This window comes from Gossypium hirsutum, chromosome A05, assembly GCF_007990345.1.
Source record: "Gossypium hirsutum isolate 1008001.06 chromosome A05, Gossypium_hirsutum_v2.1, whole genome shotgun sequence".
NCBI lineage: Eukaryota > Viridiplantae > Streptophyta > Magnoliopsida > Malvales > Malvaceae > Gossypium > Gossypium hirsutum.
In genome coordinates this window covers 32,444,682-32,464,078 of record NC_053428.1, presented here as the reverse complement: position 1 = coordinate 32,464,078, position 19,397 = coordinate 32,444,682, and the positions used below count along the sequence as shown (strand labels likewise).

General features: G+C 32.5%; 2 protein-coding genes and 2 long non-coding RNA genes across 8 annotated transcripts; 3 read left to right on the top strand and 1 right to left on the bottom strand.

Annotated features, from left to right (window-relative positions):
- Positions 1-587: 587 nt before the first annotated feature.
- On the top strand, positions 588-2,376 carry LOC107957465 (CBL-interacting serine/threonine-protein kinase 9). The gene is made up of 4 exons (XM_041112230.1): positions 588-1,446; positions 1,860-1,932; positions 2,010-2,099; positions 2,216-2,376. The coding sequence occupies exons 2-4, from the start codon at positions 1,879-1,881 to the stop codon at positions 2,336-2,338; spliced, it is 267 nt and encodes an 88-aa protein (XP_040968164.1). The 5' UTR covers positions 588-1,446; positions 1,860-1,878; the 3' UTR covers positions 2,339-2,376.
- A 1,463-nt stretch (positions 2,377-3,839) lies between these two features.
- Positions 3,840-4,877, top strand: LOC107957466 (uncharacterized). Its single transcript, XR_001700456.2, has 2 exons — positions 3,840-4,297; positions 4,621-4,877. It is a non-coding gene; the product is annotated as an uncharacterized lncRNA (long non-coding RNA).
- Positions 4,878-6,171: 1,294 nt separating this feature from the next.
- LOC107957467 (glucuronoxylan 4-O-methyltransferase 3) lies at positions 6,172-7,377 on the bottom strand. The gene has a single exon (XM_016892984.2). The coding sequence runs from the start codon at positions 7,341-7,343 to the stop codon at positions 6,450-6,452; it is 894 nt and encodes a 297-aa protein (XP_016748473.1). The 5' UTR covers positions 7,344-7,377; the 3' UTR covers positions 6,172-6,449.
- A 1,896-nt stretch (positions 7,378-9,273) lies between these two features.
- On the top strand, positions 9,274-19,193 carry LOC107957468 (uncharacterized). 5 transcript variants are annotated; one of them, XR_001700460.2, is made up of 6 exons: positions 9,274-9,487; positions 9,766-9,937; positions 10,068-10,117; positions 10,472-10,560; positions 10,700-10,776; positions 17,651-19,193. It is a non-coding gene; the product is annotated as an uncharacterized lncRNA (long non-coding RNA). The 5 variants fall into 5 exon arrangements; XR_001700458.2 differs by having other exon boundaries at positions 10,700-10,786; XR_001700461.2 differs by lacking the exon at positions 17,651-19,193 and adding an exon at positions 15,153-15,423.
- The last annotated feature ends 204 nt before the right edge of the window (positions 19,194-19,397 follow it).

The window sequence follows — 19,397 nt, the reverse complement described above, 5'->3', positions numbered from 1 at the left end:
AGAAGTAAGAAACAATCTGTTGTTTCAAGAAGTAGTGCTGAAGCTGAATTTAGAGCACTAGCTTTGGGGATATGCGAAGGAATTTGGCTACTTAAATTACTAAAAGAACTTGGCACAAATCAGGAGGATCACTTTGAAGTTTTGTGTGATAATCAATCTGCCATTCAGATTGCCAAGAACCCAGTTCAACATGGCCGAACAAAGCATGTTGAAATTGATAGGCATTTTATTGCTGATCAAGTCAACAAAAAGACAGCCACTCTTTCTTACATTCCTTCAGAAGGACAGATTGCAGACATTCTTACCAAGGCTTTGCCAAAACCTGTGTTCAATAAATTCCTATTCAAGCTGGGATTATACAATGTATATTCTCCAGCTTGAGGGGGAGTGTAGGAATATTCTGTAAATATTTTAGGAATATTTTGTAGATATTTTCTTTATTAAAATTCCTTATTTTAAGGGATCATATCTCCTATTTAGTATCTTTCCTAACTTAGAGTTTCCTAAAGTAGTGTCATAGGTTGTATATAAAAACTCTGATTTATGTTCTATTTAGTATAAAAAATACTCTGATTTCTACAGTCAGTTTTGAGGCACTATCCCACCATGTGGGATTATCAAAATGATTGAAACAAAATTGTAAAGACTTCTTTGAAGCATTGCTTGTATCCTTAATAGAAAATTAGTACTTTCTATGCTCATCTTCATAAATCGAGGCATTGGTAAGAACAATAATCTATCTCACAGCAATACTGATGGAATCTAAATACAGCTCAAATGTAAATTATACTCAATAGTTGCCAATGAGTTCTCCAGTTGTGATGCACATGTGTGGCCCCATTGATTGCCTATTTGTTCCTTCAGAGGGTGCTCAAACATGGACGATGCACCCTTGAAAACTACATGCTACTTTCAAAAAGGCAAGTTTCAAAAACAAGATTCTCTTCAAATGTAAATGGTTTGTATAGTTTCCAGGAATAATCTAGTCTACTAGAGTTTGGGAGGTATAAGATATGCTCAAATGATGTGATGCCATTAGTTACTCAACTTGACATACTACCTAAATGCTCACATGAATAAGATACCCTAACAAATGGTTCCAAAAAAATATGCAAAACTAAGATACCCTGAGGACTCACTGCTGATATGGTGAAAAAGGATGGGAAAAATAGAAGATGCAAAGGCGGATATTTTTGCTTAAGATGCCATTACTAAAACTAGATTTCACTTTGTCAAAGGAGTAATGGGTTATCATAATATTGCAATATAGCTCTTTTATGTTTTGACTGGTGGCAAATGGAACAGGAAAAACCAACTACACTAGATTGCGGTCCAAGAACAATTTGCAGAAGGCACATAATAGCAATGGTGGCAGATGATGTATCAGGCCAAAGTATTGAAAGTGAAGTTCGAACCAGCTCCGGCATGTTTCTTAAGAAAGCTCTGGTATATAAATGAATTGTCTTTCATTCCTTTTTTTAGCTTAAAGCTGTGAAATTACTGGAATTTATGTTAATTTAAGAGAGGAATGTTGAATTTATGAGTCGAATTGTTGAATTTAGAAGTAAAAAGAATTGATCTATTATCCATATGATATTGTTTTTATGTAATTTTATGCAATCTTATTCTTGCTTTGTTTAAGAAAGGATAAAGCATCTGGCTGTTTATAATTATGTCATTATATCAGTACTTTCATGCTTTTTTTCCCTTCCGTGGGATACTGGTCATAGCTGTTTGAGATTGTTCTGTTTTTGAGAACATGTATTTGATATAGACTGACTATATGAACTGAAATTTGTGTGGTGCTTGTGAGATTTTAATCACTTGAATGGTACATCATCTGATATTTGGTCTTGCAGAGTTATTCTCTTTGTTCTCATGGCTGGTTATTTGCCTTTTGATGAGCCAAGCCTTATAGGCTTGTATAAGAAAGTAAGTACCCTCCAGATTTGGCCAGTCTTTTTAGATGAGAACTTCATTAAAATTGTTTGTACGTTGATAAATTTCAGATCTGGGAGGCTTCTTTCAGCTGTCCATCATGGTTTTCATCTGGTGCTAGGAATTTGATTAAGCGTATTCTTGATCCAAACCCTCTTACCGTAAGTTTCAAATTCAATTCATCCTATGAAAATTTGTGATTACATGCAATCTTTGATCATAGTATAAGCTTTAGCGCGTGCATTTTGGTTGAAATTCTGCATGTTCTTTTTGGCAGCGTATAACTATTCCTGAAATTCTACAAGATGAATGGTTCAAGAAAGGGTACAAGCCACCAAAATTTGAGCAAGATGAGGATGTAAATCTTGATGATAATATCTTATATTTTACATGGTTATGATATATTTATATTTAATCTAATTTTTATTATTTATTTTAGTTTTGATTATAAATTTTTATTTTTATTTTAATAAAATTTTTTTATATTTATATCATGGATATTATTCTTCTCAATATTTTGATAATGAATTTTAAATTTTTTATATTTTTCATGATTTTTATAATATTTTTTTTAAAAATTTTATTACCTTTAGCGGCTTTTTTTGGGTAAAGCGACGCTAAAGACCAGGACTTTTAACGGTACTTTTTTAAAAAATGCCGCTAAAAGTCATGATCTTTAGTGGCATTTTTTTCAAACAAACGCCGCTAATTTTAGCGACGTTACATATAGCGACGTTTTTTGCTGCGCTTGGGAAAACACCGCTAAAAGTATTAGCGGCGTTTAAAAACGACGCTAAAAGAAAAAAACGCCGCTAAAAGTCTATTTTCCTGTAGTGATTATAAAATAAAGTGAATAGTATAATACAATCTAAAATAATTAATACATAAAGTAATTTAAAAATAGAATAATGCAATCTTAAAATAAATAATATATATAACAATTTAAAAGAACACATAGAAAGTCTAAAATAAATAATACGGGAAAAATGAATTTAAAATAAATAATATATATAAAAACAATATAAAAAACAGTTTAATATAAGTAATGTATGAAATCTTAAGATAAATAATAATAAGAGGTTTACAACAAATAATAAAAGAATTTAAAATAGTTTTTATCTAAAATAGTATAACAAAATAACATATAAGAAATTTTTAAAATAAATAATATACACATATAAAAGTTTAAAATAAAAAGATATAAGAAAAAAAATTTCAAAATAAGTAATATGTATAATAGTTTAGAACAAACAACATATGTAGAACTTAAAATGAATAATAGTTTTAAAAATGTAAAGACTTAAAATACATAATAAGAAAATGGTTTTAAAATAAATAATATAAGAAAAAAAACTTAAAATAATGATAATAAAACAATTCTTAAAAAAATGAATAAACGAATAAATAAATAAATTAACGGGCTAGGACTAGGCTGAAATTAAATAGAAATTTAAAGGTAAAAATTGTAAATAATAAATAAATCGACAAATGTAGTCTAAACATGAAAACGAATAATAAGTGAATAGATACATAGATATTACATATGAATATTATTTAAGTTTTAGTATTTAAAAGGAAACAGATAAATAAGAATACACAAATAATGAAATCTATTAGGCTAGGATTGAATCGAAATAAAAACAGAATTAAAAGGATCAAAACGGAATGAAAATAACATATTGGGTCCAAATTGTAATATGCGAATGAGATGGGGGACCAAATGGGGAATATCCCCGCCCCCCAAAACGCATAACTTCAAGAAGGATCGAAATTAAATGCTACAAAGATTACAAGATAAGATTAAAAGAAAAGAAAAAAAGAAGCAGGACCGAATTACAACAGGCCGCAAAATCGGAGGGGCTGGATCCGAAAATATCCCCTTCACCGCAAAAACGAGCAAATCCTGAGAGTACTCGGGTTGGGTCGCGCGAGTATGGCGTCAAACGGCGTCGTTTTATCCATTTAGGCTTATATCCCTAAACGGCACCGTATGGTCATATTAAAAAGTCCAAATTTCTCAAAAAAAAAAAAAAAAAACCATTTATGCAGTATTTTCTTAAAAAAACATAAGGGTCATCCCCAAATTTCTTAGAGAGGGACTTAGGGCTTTGCTAAGTTCCGTCGGCCACCCTTCGTACTAGCGAAGGTAACCACCATTGGTGGTGGCCGGAATGTTGCCCGAAGCCCGATATAACCCTCATTTCTTTCATATAAAATAGATTTAGGGCCTTCAAAATCCCTAAACCAATTGACTTCCGACCTTTGACTTCTTCCGTTGCAACCTTAACCGAACACCTAAGGATCCGTTGGCTTTTAGACCAGAGAAGCGATAGCCGAAGAATATCAACACCAAAAAAAGGTAAAATCTTTCACCTTATCGTATTTTTGTAGTAGTTTCAAATGGAAACAAAAGAGAAAAAAAGAAAAAGAAAAATCCAAACAGAATAATCAAAGCAAAAACGAATAAAGGAACCACCTTTTTATTATTTTTGATTTTGATTTCTATCGGATTTTTTTTTATATTTCGAATATCGAGTTTTTATTTCCAAAATCCCCCTTTTGACAATCGTTTTTTGTGTGGCTTTATAGCCAAAATACTTGTTACTGTTCTATCACTATTCGGCCTTGCTTCTGCTGCAGCGTTTTCGCTGTGTTTTTGCTTCTTTTTGGGTTACTTTGCAGGTCTGCTAGGAGTTAACGGGGGCAGGTTTCCGTTTTGGTCCAAGGAGCGAGTGGTGCGCTCGAGGCACGAGGGGGGAGCTGCGACGCTGGAGAGGGGAACCCTAGGGTTCCTCCGAGAATGTTAAGTTTTCGGGCTGGGCTCAGAGTTTGCAAAATTGGGTAGTGAGTTTTGAGTCCATGCTTGTAACTTGGGTATCGGGCCTGTAGCCTGTTTTGTAATTTGGACCTTGTACTAATGGACTTTTGTTATTTTTTTTAGATTTTTGTTTTTGTTGATTTAAGCTCGGGCCGGGCAAAATAGGCCTATTACAATATAAATATAAAACTATTTCTTACCATCAAAATAAAAAAAATATTTATAACTTAAACCATTTCAAAATTATTTGAACCCATTTAAGTTGTCCAAATGAAAACTAATTTAATCCAAAATAGTACCAACTTAAACAAACTTATATCAAAATGGCTTGAGTTTGAGATAACATTCCTACTAGTCTCAACTCACTTGAATAATTATTGAAAGCCCTTTATTTTAGAAAATAATAAACTTATTGTAAGGATATTTTTGTAATTTCAAATCATGTAAAATCTAATCTAATATATATGACATATTATCTATACTAAGTTGGTGCCACGAGTTAAATAGTTATCACATCAGTTAAAAAATTATAAGAATGTGTTTTCATAATTAAAATAAGTATTATTATTTGAGAATATTTTAGTTTTTTAACTTTAAAAATCAATAAAAATATACATATGGTGGGATTTAAACCCACACCGATTGGGTTAGTAAACTTTTAATTTACTATTAAACTAAAGCTTTATTTTAATAATTTTATACATTTTAGTTTTATTATGATATTTTATTATCTCCATCAATTGTATTTTAATTATGTATTTGATTGAGTTAGTGTCACAAATTAACTCGACACCGACTCAAAATTGATGACAACACTATGATAAACAATTTAATCTATTTTTTTTATTTTAATAACATACATATTTCATGTGTTATTATTAATTAATTCTAAACCACATTTTATTATTTGAAGTATGTTATTTTTAAATACACATTTGTGTCCTAAATTTTTGGTTTTCACGTGCATACACATGTGACAGGATTTTTAATATTATATTTGAGAGTGTTGTTGAGTTGATGTCAATCTTCAATTGTGTCCCAACTTGAAGAATTACCGAAATTCAATCATTTTTGTGTCCCAACTTGAAGAATTACCGAAAATCAATCATTTTATAAATAATAAATATTATTGTGAGGATATTTCTATCATTTCTAATATGTGAAATCTAAAAAAATATACTTAACCAGATTTGAATCTAAAATATCATAATTTTTAATGTATATATTATTTCAACTAAAAATTCATTTCATCCTTAAATTATTTTTTTATAGATTTATTTATTCCATTAATTTTTTCAGCCATCTAATAAATTTTTTTTAAATCAAGAAACTTAAATTATTTAAATCCAAATTTTAGTCCTTTGTAGCCGAAAATTAATGTTAAAACTAAGATAAGGTATGGCAAAACGTATCCAATTCATCAATTTAATCCTTCAATTTCTTTCTGTTCCTTTACATGAAAATAAATACATACCCCCACATCTGTAAATGAAACACTCAACTTGGGAAGATACTAGGGATAACAAAAATGGGGGAAGAAATTGAAGCTTGGGTTTAACTGCTAATATATATGCCTTGATTGGGTTGTGAATTGTAAGCTGTAGCCAACAAAAGTAGTGAAGATAATGCGTGAATACATGTAGATGAACAGAACAGAACCAGAGGATAGCCGCAGTGCTTGTAATTGAAGTAATCAAGGACAAAAGGGTCTACCAGAGCGAGCCCTGTGACTGGGAATGGTGAAATGCCTTAGCAATCCTTGTTGCTCCCTCAAATATCCTTCACAAAGAAATGCCTTTGAGAACTTATCTTCCACAACTCTGTTCACATCGTGCACAAACACATCCGTCTCCCCTTCTGCTCTGTTCCTAGCTATCAAACCTGCAGTGTAGATAGCATTCATTCTCCCAGGGGCATCATCGTGGAACCCAGTGGGGGCATCAACCATGATCAGGTCCCATTCGATCTCATAAATCTCACTCGGAAACCCTTTGAGAGCAAGTTCACAGTCGGAGGATCTAGGATCACTCACAACTTTGCATTCCTCTTTCATCCCTGTCTCTAGCAGTGCATCTGCTTGGTGAACTTTCGTGTCGTATTCAACATGGTACGATTCCAAACCGGCAAGCTTTTGCTTCACCTGCTCGATCCATGCCTTGTCTTCTTCCAGGAAGACTGTACGCCCACCGTGATTAAGAGCTGTCCACATCAAACTGTCATGGCCTAAGCCGAAGACCAAGAAGTTGCAGGGCGCTTTCTTCTCTAACACTCTTGCCGACACCAAGATTTCCTTGAAGGTCTGTTGTGGGGTGATGTTGGTTGTTGCGTAGTGGATGAGGGCATTGGCCAGAGACGGCGGGGCTTTGGTGCATGATGGAGTGAGGGGAAGAGACGGGCAGGCTGTTGTTGAGTTTGCAATGTGGGATTCTGAAATGGAGGGTGATGGTGATGGTTCTTGTTGTTGCCTGGTAGAAGAGGTAGTGCTAAAAACCAGGAGGAGGAAAAGAAGAAAGAAAGCACAGATGAGGATGAGCTTGATGTTGACGGAAGATTGAGATGGAGACTGAGGTTTGGAGTTGGACCTCATTGTTGCGGCTTCAATTTCTTTTCCCGGATTAATTTACCCAATATATTGCTTTCTAGGGAGAGTAACGCTACAACGTGATAATAAGAAATTATAGTCTAGACTTGCTATTTTCTTAATTTCACAAACCAACTCATTATTGTATTTGATGTTGCGTTGTCAACAGCAATTCGGTATCTTGTCGGCAAATACTATTATAATTACAATTAATATATTCAATTATTACAATAGCAAACGATCAAAATTATAATTAAGCTAATCATAATAATATAATTACAATCAACACATCTACCTCCTTGTATTAAAAAGTGTCCATATTTAATTCTGGTCCTTTAAAATTAATATAATTAATTTTTAAAAGTCCATATTTAATAAGTTTAAAATTTTAATATGCACAGAATTTCATTACTATCTCTTTATTAGATAAATAAAATCAATCAATGAGTTTTGACGTAGACAGCAAATATACTCATAAGATTTTTTGCTGTTACAAATAAAATAGGCATAATGATTTTTTTTATCTTTAACTTTATAAATTATATTATTTTTACTTTTCATTTAGTTTTTTTTTGTCATTAATTTTATATTTTTATCAAATCACTCTGAAATAGATAAAAATAATAATTTTTTTATTTTTATTGATGTGGCATATACATAAATTATCACGTAGATTACACATCAACATTTAAATAATTTTTAAAAAAATTAATTTTTTTGAATTTTTGACAATTTAAAAAACTAATTAAATGCAAATGTGTCTTCCTGTATGTAATGTCAGAAAAGTAAAAAAAGTCAATTTTTTTATTCATTTTGGGAGGATTAATATAAAAAAAACCTCAAATTTAAAGGTTAAAAAGAACAAAAAAAAATTAAATGAAAGATTAAAATATTATTTTTATAAGATTAGAAGATGAAATAAATAATTATGTTAATAAAATAAGAATAGAATGGTTGGTAGGCTGCTAATGTGGGTGCAATAATAAGTTAATTTTCCTTAATACTTATATGAAAGTTGTAATGTAGTTGGAATCGTTGGTTAATGGTAGCTTAATCTTTTATAGCAGAATACACTGTAGAAAGAATATGTGTGCTGGCTTCTGGATATTGTAGTTGAGTCGAAATGTTGTTGCAATTTGTTTTTTTGCTCCTTAAGATTTTTTTTTTAAATTAAGGAATTTATATTTGGTTAAAATAAGTCATTAGTCCCTGTATTTTTACAAGTTTTGAGATTTAATCTCTATATCTAAAAGTTAAAAATTCTAATTCTATTGCTTTTTGAATTTCAAAATAGTAGTTCAATCATTATTGTTTTTGATATTTTTGTTAAAAATTATCAATTTAATATACAATTTCATATATAGACATCCTAATTAATGTCAAGTTGACAATTTTGACAAAAAATATATATTAACAAAGTTAATAATTGGAATGAGAATTTTAAATTAAAAAAATAGGACAAAAAATATAGAGATTATATCTCAAATTTTATCAAAGTGCAACACCTAACAACACATTTTAACTTTTACATTTTATTTTTAAAGTTACAAATTAATTAATTAATAACAACCGATGATTACAAATATTAAATTAAAAAATTGAGTAAAACTAAAAATTAACTCAACTCAACTCAATTAACTAATTCATATATAATTTTCATAGAGATGGGACTCGAAATTTTCCAGCAAGTTTCAAAGACCAAATTAAAATGTCTAAAATTCTCTCATTTAATGCTTCATTTTTTTTTGAATAGTTCGACTAGATTTTATTGATCAGAAAACAAATAACATAATGAGGAAATGTTCTTGTAAAACCTTGAAACTAATACCTAAGTAGAAAAAAAACTAATAAAAAAGGAAACCGGCCCAAAAGGAAGTAGATGGCCCAAGAAAAAAATTAAATAATAATTGAAATAAAACAAATAAAGAAATGGGAAACCTAATCCAGTCATTGTCAATAGCTGGTACCCATTAATTATCAGTCTTTTCGAATCTCTATACCAGCACTTCAACTGATAGCAAGTTTCAAAAAAGCTTTCATTTCTGCTATCCTTATCTCTTCAGATTTCCTATGAGGACTCTTCAATCTGGATGTCTCGGCCATCTTTCCTCTTGTTTGCGTTGAAGATGGACGAAATCTACTCCCTCCAGGTACTTTTCTTCTCCTTTTCTTAATGCTTCTTTTGCAAGTTCGTGGGCATAACCATTTCCTGATCTTTGAACAAACTAGAAGTAATTGATTTCTTGGAAGTGTTGTTTTTTACTTTGAATGTCTTGGATAATCACCCCTATAACTGATTTGTCTGTCTTTGCTGAGTTACATTTCTTTGTGACCGTTTTTGAATCTCTTATGCTATCTACTAATTGAAAACCCATTGAAATCCCTAACTTCATGCTTGTGACCCTGCATGTGCCTCTGCCATGAACAGAGACGATATTGTGGAATGGAGGATTGTCTTCGAGGCTAAAAACTTACCCATCTCCCCTGACACCACTAGACCCGAGGCCGATCTAGAATATTCACCGTCGTAAGATGCATCAAAATAAATAGCTACTCTTGCATTTCTTTCTTCCTGTCTCTGTCTTCTACCATCATTTGAGGTAAGTGGTTTTTCTTCTAACCCATCAATCTCTGGTATATAACTTTGGATTCAATTCGATAAATCTCTTCCTGTTGTTATTTTCCCCTCGTGAATTAACTGGTTTCTTGAACTCCATATTGTCCAAACAGCACATCAAAAGAGTCAACATTTTTTGTTGTTACCCATGGTGAAGACCTAAGTAAGCCATTCCTACAAATCTTGAATATTAGTATTAATGACCCATATAGATTTAGATTTTGCCATGTCTCTGTTGCTGTTGAACATTGTCTGAAAACATGGTTGCTATCTTCTTCCGCATTTCGACACCGAGAACAGGAAATATCTGCAGTCACTCTTTTTAATCTGAGATTTGTTAGAGTAGGAATAAAGTTCCAGGAAATACGCTATATAGTGATAGCAATTTTTGATCGGAGATGTAAATTCCATAGCTTTCTGTAGAAATTTTTTCTTTTGGCCTGTATTTAATAAGTATTAGGATCCATATTAGCCTGTTGCAATAGTTTGTAGGCACTTCTGACTAAAAATTCGCCAGGATGTTCTCCTCGCCAGACTTGGAAATCATCATGTTCTTCTTCCGCTAGAGGAATTTGCAAAATCTTTTGTGCTATATCCACTTGAAAGGTATTAACTATTAGATCTGTCTTCCATTTTCTTGTTGAAGCATCAATTAAATCCGAAACTAACTTTTCTTCTACAATGTTGGAATTATTATTGATTCTCTCTGTAACAACTCCTGGTACCCACCGATCACTCCAAACAGATATATGATCTCCCCTACCGACTCACCAACATAAGTTATATGTCAGTAACCCGTTTGCTGCCCAAACACTCTTCTAGGTAAGCGAAGGTAAATTCCCTAACCGTGCATTGATAAAGTCTAAATTTGGGTAGTATTTGGCTTTTAAGACATTTGCTAATAAAGAATATGGAAAATTAATAAGGTGCCAACTTTGCTTGGCTAATAAAGCAATATTAAATTGACCAAGATTTCAAAACCCCAAACCCCCATTTTCTTTTACGTTGCAAAGATCCTTCTAAGCACATCAATGAATGCCCTTTTGCCACAATCCTTCTGCCACCAGAATTTCGTAATAATACTCTCAAGATCAACACACAAATATTTAGGTAGTAAAAAAAGGCCATTGTATATGTCAGAATAACTTGAAGAGTGGCCTTAATAAAAACTTCTTTCCCACCTTGAGAGAGATGTCGAATACTCTAGTTGTCAATTCATTGCTTAAATTTTTCCTTTAAGTTTTGAAGACTCTTTCTTCCTTCTGCCCACCATATTAGGTAATTCTAAGATAATGTTCTGGGTCAATTGAGCTTCGTACTTTGAGTATGCGAGAAACTAATCGTCTTTCTTTCTCCTGTGTATTAGTGCTAAAGAAAGCAGTTGACTTATCAAAATTGACGCAATGAACTGAACAGGTTCCATACTTGCTTAAAATTATTTTTAATAAACAAGCTCCCCTTTCAGTAGCCTTTCCAAATAAAATGCAATCATCAGCGAATAACAAATTTGATATTTGTAGCCCCTTCTTGAAGTGCCAGTCTTATAAGACAAGATAAGACTTCTCTGCATATCAGAAATAAAAACGGGCTCAAAGGATCACCTTACCATAATCCTATCATTGGTTGAAAATTTTCCCCAACTTGACCATTAAGTACCACTGAATAAGAAATAGTAGATACGTACTTTATAATAGAAGTAATCCAGCTAGGGTTAAAACCTATTCTCATCATCATCTACTGTACAAAATTCCATTCGACCCTATCATACGCTTTACTCATATCGAGTTTTACTACTATCAACCCTTGTTTTTCAAATTTTTTTTTTATTTTAGAGTGTGTAAAATTTCATATGCCAATAATACATTATCCGAGATTAACCTTTCTAGCACAAAAGCACTCTGTGCACATTCGATGCATTTTTCTAAGACTTCTCTAAATCGATCAACAATAGCCTTTTCCATTATTTTATAAATAACATTGCATAAGTTAATGGGACGAAAATGAGTAAGGTTGGTCAGATTTGCTCTTTTAGGAATAAGCAAAATATGAGTAGTATTAATTGGACTAACCTCCATACCTTCGTTTAGATGTTGAAGACAGAAAAGTGTGATCTCTTCCCCAATGATATGCCAGCATTTCTGAAAAAATAAGGCCGGAAACCAATATTCACCCAGTGCTTTTGTAGGCCCCATTCTAGTAAATGCCTCCCAAAACCTCTTCCTTTGTATATTATGTCGTGAGTCTTTGATTATCCTCTTCAGATATACAACGTTCAATACCCGATAAGAGATGTTCATAATGCCCTTTTTCCTTAGCCTTAAATAAATTTTGGAAATAGGATCTAGCAATTTCTGCCATTTCTTGTATATCATTCGTTTCCCTTTCAGTCATATTTTGTAATTTTCAAATACAATTTATCCTTCGTCTTTGTGTTGCTTGACTATGGAAAAAGGCTATATTTTTGTCCCCAAATTTCAGTCAATTAACTTGAGCTCTTTGCTCTCAATATCTTTCATCTTTCTTAATCTCAAAATTCAATTGCAACTTTGTATCAATCAGCTCTGGTAAATTATTATCACTCCTTTCGATTTCCATCAACTCAGCAACTTTGAGGATAAAAATTCTTTTTTCTGTTTTCTAGACAGACAAATGCGTACAGCCCATATCTCAAAGCCTTTTTTTAGACAATCTAGCTTCTGCAGTAGACCTCCTAATACCGTTTCCTAAATGAGTTTAACTTCAGCATCGAATGACTCCTCCAAGACCCACCATGCCTCGCATTTAAATGTTTTCCAACTCCTATTGTTTTCTCTTTTCGTGGTAATTAGAAGAGAACAAAGGTTAGAGATCGAGTGCATCGGATGTTGAATGGTAGCTTTAGGGAACATAGACATCCAATTCTTGTTAGCCATACCTCTGTCTAAACGCTATTGGATATTTGTTTATGGTAAATTTCTTCTTTCCCAAGTAAATCAATTACTAGAATACGTCACATCCATCAAATGACAATCTTCTAAAACATTTCAAAATACTTCCATTCTTCTTTTGTCTCTAGGTAACCTTCCCTTCTTTTCAAAGGTGTACATGATTTCATTAAAATCTCTGCAAACAATCCAAGGGAGTTCCTTATTGGTATATAGGTTTTTTCATAGATTCCATGTTTCAATCGTATCTTGTGCGTAAAGGGAACCATAAAATCCTGTATATCTCTATTTTTCTTCATCGTCAGGATTTTCAATAAGCATGTTAATGTGTCGTTTTGAAAAATTCTAAAGTGTGATGGTAGCATCACCTCTCTAAGCTAAACACAAACCTCTTCTAGATCCATCGAGGTCCACATCAATACCATTAGCAAGGCTACAGCTTTTTCGCACCTGTTCCATCTGAATTTTGTTTATCTTTGTCTCCATGAAGAAGACCATCTGGGGATTATATTTCTTCAACATATGAAGAAGACCACAAACATTTCAACTTAAAATTTTCATTGTGAGTAGTTAACTTTCCCTTTATTATATGATTCGTATTATAATAGGCATGTTTTGTGAAAATTTTGATACAAAAAATTTATCGATTAAGTGCTTAATTATGAGGACTAAATCGCATAAAATGTAAAAGTTGAATTCTAATAGCTATAAGGATTAAATAGCTATGGAATTTAAATATAGAGGTCCTTATATGGTAATTAGACCATTAAGAAAAGCATGTAGATTTTTCTTGATGACTCATCCAGAAAAAATTAGAAAAGGCAAGGGATTAAATTAGAAATCATTAAAATTAAAAGATGGTAATTAAATAAAAAGAAATAATCATCTAATTTTATATCATATTCCCCAAAATTTCCATGGAAACTTTAGAAGAGAGGAAGACAACTTACCAAGCTTGAAAAGGTATGAAATCAAGTCTCGTTTTTAATGATTTTTATATTTTTGAAATTGAGATAGTCTAATCTCTCTATCTATGGGATTAATTTAAAAATTTATCAAGGTATGAAATTTGGGTCATGAATGAATATGCTGAAAATTATAAATTTATGCTAGAAAATGAAAGTTTGTTCATAGATAAACAGTTTTTACAAAGTAAATTTTGATGAAAACATGATTTAGGGGCTAAAATGAAAAGTTGTAAATTTTGATGAAAAATTCTAAAATTTTTTGAATACATGTGCTGGAAAATTTGTAATGGGGTCGTGGTTAGGCTTGGAATAGGAAGTAATTTGCACAAGTTTCATTTTTCGAGCCTAAGGACAATCAAAATTTATGGAAAAGTTAGGGGCAAAATGGTAATTTTGCCTAGGACGTAAATTGAGTCCATTTAAATATGAAATGTGTGAAATTGATAGTTAAATTCATTTATATAGATCCGGACAACACTAATTTGAGGAAAAGAAAAAGTTTCAGATTAGTAGACTTTTTACACGAACAAGTGTCGAGGTAAGTTCGTGTAACTTAATTCGGCATGTAAATATGTTTATTGAATGTTGTGTTGTATGGAATGTGATTTATATTAATGTACACTACTTGAATGTTATCATAAGAAATTTAGTACATGCTTAAAATGATGAAAAATGGGTTAAGTCTCGATTGAATATTGAATTCCGATGATTATATTCGCTTTCCCGAAACTAATAAGGTCCTGCATTTGTTGCGGACGAGATTTAGCTCAGAGGAGTAATCCCAATGACCATGTTATAGAAAGGATTTAGCTCGGACGGGTAATCCCGATATAATACCTCTCGAGTATACATTATGATCAGGGTTTAGCCTGGACTAGTAATCATGTTATACGATATGTGGCTCGAGAAAGTGTTTCTTGGTTAAGTGCCCTAATGGGTACCCTTGAATAAGAAATTTACAGATTATTGAATCGAGCACTTCGAGTGTACTACTTAAGCATCCATCAGAATTCAATAATTCAATGGACATATAACTCTTGCCATGGCATGAAAATCTTAAGATGATATGATAAAGACTTGAAAGAATATTGCTTGATGAGCTCATCTATGTTACTTGAATGATATGAAGATTTTGGTGACTAACATGTTTGATTGAATGTATGTGATTAGGAAATTTAGCCAAATGGATGGGAACATAACATTGTATGCCTATATTTAATAAGCAAGACTGGTAAGTTTAGTGTCTGTTATACGAACTTATTAACAATTTAATGCTTACTCCATTTTATTTTCCCCTGTTTTATAGTACTTGCAAGGGTTGGAGATCACTGGATCATCGTCACATTATCAACTAGTCATTTTGGGTATACTTAGTAGAAATCATTTTAGTATAATGACATGCATAGGACAACTTGGCCAATAGTGGCTTGCAAATGTTATTTTGTAACCTAGCCATTGGAATTGCTAGTAACGGCTCATTTTGGTATGACTAAGTAGATTATTATGATATGAATATATTTCACATGTGTTATGTTAAGAATATGTGATCAATGTTATGAACGCTTAAGTTAAACTAAGGTAAGGTTGTGAACATGTATGCTTGTAGTGATATGCCTTGTGAATGCTAGAAATTACCCAATTTGAGTGCTTGAAATGGTTGGTATTGGTTGTGCGTTTCAAGTGCAGGTCTTGGGTGAAATTTTGGGTGAGAAATGAAGTTAGAAATAGCTTCATTTTGTCCACATAGGTAGACAATTACAAAATTTTTCCAATGTGCAAGGCTCACATGCCCGTGTGGTCCAAGGGACATGCCCGTGTGACCTTGGGACACGCCTGTGTTGGAGGTCGTGTTTGATCCCATATAACTCTCTGACTTGCACACGTGACCATGCCACATGCCCAAGACACACGCTCGTGTTCTAAGTCGTGTAGCACACACGGCTGAGACACACGCCCGTGTCTCTTTCCGTGTGCCCAATTCTGAGTATTCTGTTTCGTAAAATTAAGGTACAGGGGACACACAGCCTAGCCACATGCCCATGTTACCAGGCTGTGTGTCAGAAAATGCCGATTTGATTCTAATACTCGTATTAGGCCTTGAGGGCCTGCTTAAGGGACATTATGGATAATTTCAGTAAATGAATAGTAATTTACATAGATTAATGGAAAAATGTCTTAAATGTTCTGGTAATGCTCTGAAACCCTATTCCGACAATGGGTACGAGTTAGGAGTGTTACAAGCATTCTCCTATTTCTTACCATTGCAGTATTGCCTTCTCTTATTGTTGGGTCTTCACTTTCCCCCCTAGGCCTTTTTTTTCCTTCTCCTCCAATTAGCACCATTTTCCTCCAAATCATGTTCCATTACAGAATGGGTCTGGTTGGCCAATAAATTTTCCCCCTATTGTGAAGAAGAGGGAAAATTACCTTCCAAATTGATCCCTACGGCACGGTCGATGGATACTCCAGTTTTCGACTTAGTCCTTATTCTCCATGGCTTGTATTCTAAATTGCGTTCGCCATAGAGACTACCACATGTGCCATCTTCTCTATCTTTGTGTAACCAGATACTATTCATTGCCAAAGCTCTTTTAGATTGCGCTCGTAAAGACAAGTCCCAGCCTATCATGCCGCTTCCACCCCTAACGCCATTCTTGCCTCACAAAAAGAATCACTGTGACCCAGCCGACCATAATAAAAACAGAAAAGAGTCAGCTTTCATATTTGAATCTGACATATGAACAGTTCCCTGAGAACATAACCTGCTTTTTCTTCTTTAATGTGTGACAGACATCCAATTGAACTCAAATTCTCATAAAATTCTTATTACTTTTCCCCATATCTGAACTATCATACTCCAGAAATTTGCCTAAAAAATCACCTAGTTGCCTTGCCAAACTTTCAGAAAAATACCCCATTGGAATATCATGGATCTGTACCCAAAAAGGCGAAAAGATTAAAGGGATTTTCAATGGATCCTCCCACTGTAATGTGTGTAGAACCAGTAAGTGATTATTAAAGGTCTGTGGAGAGCCCTTCAAAACTCTGTCCATATACATAGCATGAAAAAATTGAAACAGAAATCATTTTTCTCCTAGATCTCAGATCTGAACGCCTCTAATTGGGTACCATAGGTTCGCCATGGTGTTTTTCATTAATGGGAAGTGAATAACGCTGGTTTTTAAAAAGCATCCCACCGGTCGAAAAGTTCTTTCTTCCTTTTCCAAATTCGGCTCAACTTGTGCTTGTAAAACTGCTTCTTCTTCTTCATCAAGCGTTAATTCAGCAAATTCTTTTTCCATGATTGCAAGCTAGAGATTAAGTCTCATTATGCGTGCTATCCCGGAAGATGAGAGGAGATTCTAATATATTGCCGCCACCAAGATTAAACGTTGAACAAAATAACCCCTAAAAAAAATCTAAGAACAAGCTAGAGAGGCAGACGCATGCGTGCTAGGGTAGCAGACTCAATCCTATACATCTACAATTTTAAATTGAAAGTAATTAGTATAAAATAGGGTGGAGCTTGTGTAGAGTTATTTTGTATATTACCTATAATGCTTTATCTTTAGTATAAAAATAAAATCCCTAAAGTTCTTATTAGAGTGTTGTGTTATCCTAAAATGGGATAGTTCCCTAGTTAGTACTTATACTTTATCAAATTTTCTAATGTGTATATCATTTTTTTGGGGGGTCAACAGTACCTCTACTTTCAAAAGTTCAAATTTGATAATTGTACTTTAATTCTATATACTAATGTAGTATTTTCTTCTAACAGTATTGAATTGTGACAACTTTTGACAGGTGGACCACTCATACACTATCATATGGCATTGTTTCACAAGAAAAAATTTACCTAGTCAAATCAAGGAACTTTGAAATAATTAAACCACTTTTTAAAAGAAAAAGGATTTAATCATAAAATTTACCTAGTAATTTATGTTTGAAATGTTACGTTTTAGTCACTTACGTTATCAGTTTGTAACATTTTATTCATTGAGCATTAATTGTCATTAATTGTATAATAATAAGCTGACGTGGCATGTTAAACCATCATTTCAAATGAAAATTTTAGTTTAAATTATAGAATTGGTCTCTATATTTTTTTCATTTTGAGTAATTTAAAATTTTTCTTTTATGTTCTTTGAATTTTTTTTCTTTTTTTTTCCCATTCTCTTCTCCTTCTCCCTTTGTTTTCCCCCCTTCTCTATTTCTTTTAACATAGTTTTTCTATGTTTTTCATATTTTAAAACTAGTCTCTATACATTTGCTTTCTTTAACAATTTAAATTTTTCTTTTTTTTTTTCCTTTTTTTTCCTTTTCTTCACTGTAGAAACATAATCTTTGCCTACCAAATAAACCAAGTCCTTGTTTCTTTCATATCAATATGCAATTGTTATGTGATTGATTTACATACATGCTGATATTACATGATTTAAAATGTATATGGTTTGCTATTGAAATATGAAAAGTGTATACAATTACAGAGATTGAAATGGTATGAAATTGATAATAGACCCGAGTGAAATTGACAACGATTTGTATATGAATGACATGCCATTAAGATTTCGGAAAGCAAAATGAGTGTTATGATCAAGGCATATTCGATGGCTTGAGATCCAAAATATGATGCAGATTCTCTGAAGCTAAGGTTAGCAGCATCGAACAAAGCTAGTGTTAGCGGCTCAAATATATCAGCCTATATGAACAAATAAGTGTTGCAATCAGGAATTAATTCGATGGCTTGAGATATATCATATGTTGTGGATTTTTTGAAGCTAATCTTAGTAATCCTGATTCGAAGCTAGTGTTAGTAGCCCAATTATGTCAGCATATACAAGCAAATCAGTTCTGTGCATTTGAGTTCAATTTACTTTAGCCTTTGTGCAAAAGAAAGAAGTGGAAATGGTATTAAGTGGAAAAAATGATTTAAAAAGAATGTTCTGAATGGAATTATACATGTTACAATTAGAATATGATTGAAATATCATATGTTATATGATAGATTGTTATGTTCTGTATGGTTATATTATTGCTCATCGGGCTAATCGATTAACACAAAAGGGAAATGACTAAATTATGACATTGTTTTTGGATATGTTTATATGATATATGAATGATGTAAATGAAATGAAATTGATGAATTCAATTGAATGACGCTGAACGAGATTGATGTGTATAGTTTGAAATGTTTCTGACTTGGTTATTTGACGTACTCACCTTGTTATTGTGAAATGTGGTAACAAGAAATTATACTTATGTAGCTAATTTGATACGTGTATTGAGGTGAGTTTATTGTTTTAAACTTATGAATTGACTAAGCATACGGCATGCTTACTTTATTTTATTTTGTTTTTTGTTTCTGTAATAGTCATTTTGCGGAACACGTCGATCGAATCTCCTTAGAGATCACACTATTCGACTTCTGACTCAGAAGAATTTTAATGTACTAGACTCAGTATATGGCATGTATATAGGGGATGTATTATATTTGCGGTCAATTTGAAAGTTGCATATATTACTTATAAGTGTGTATAAATGGCTAATGATG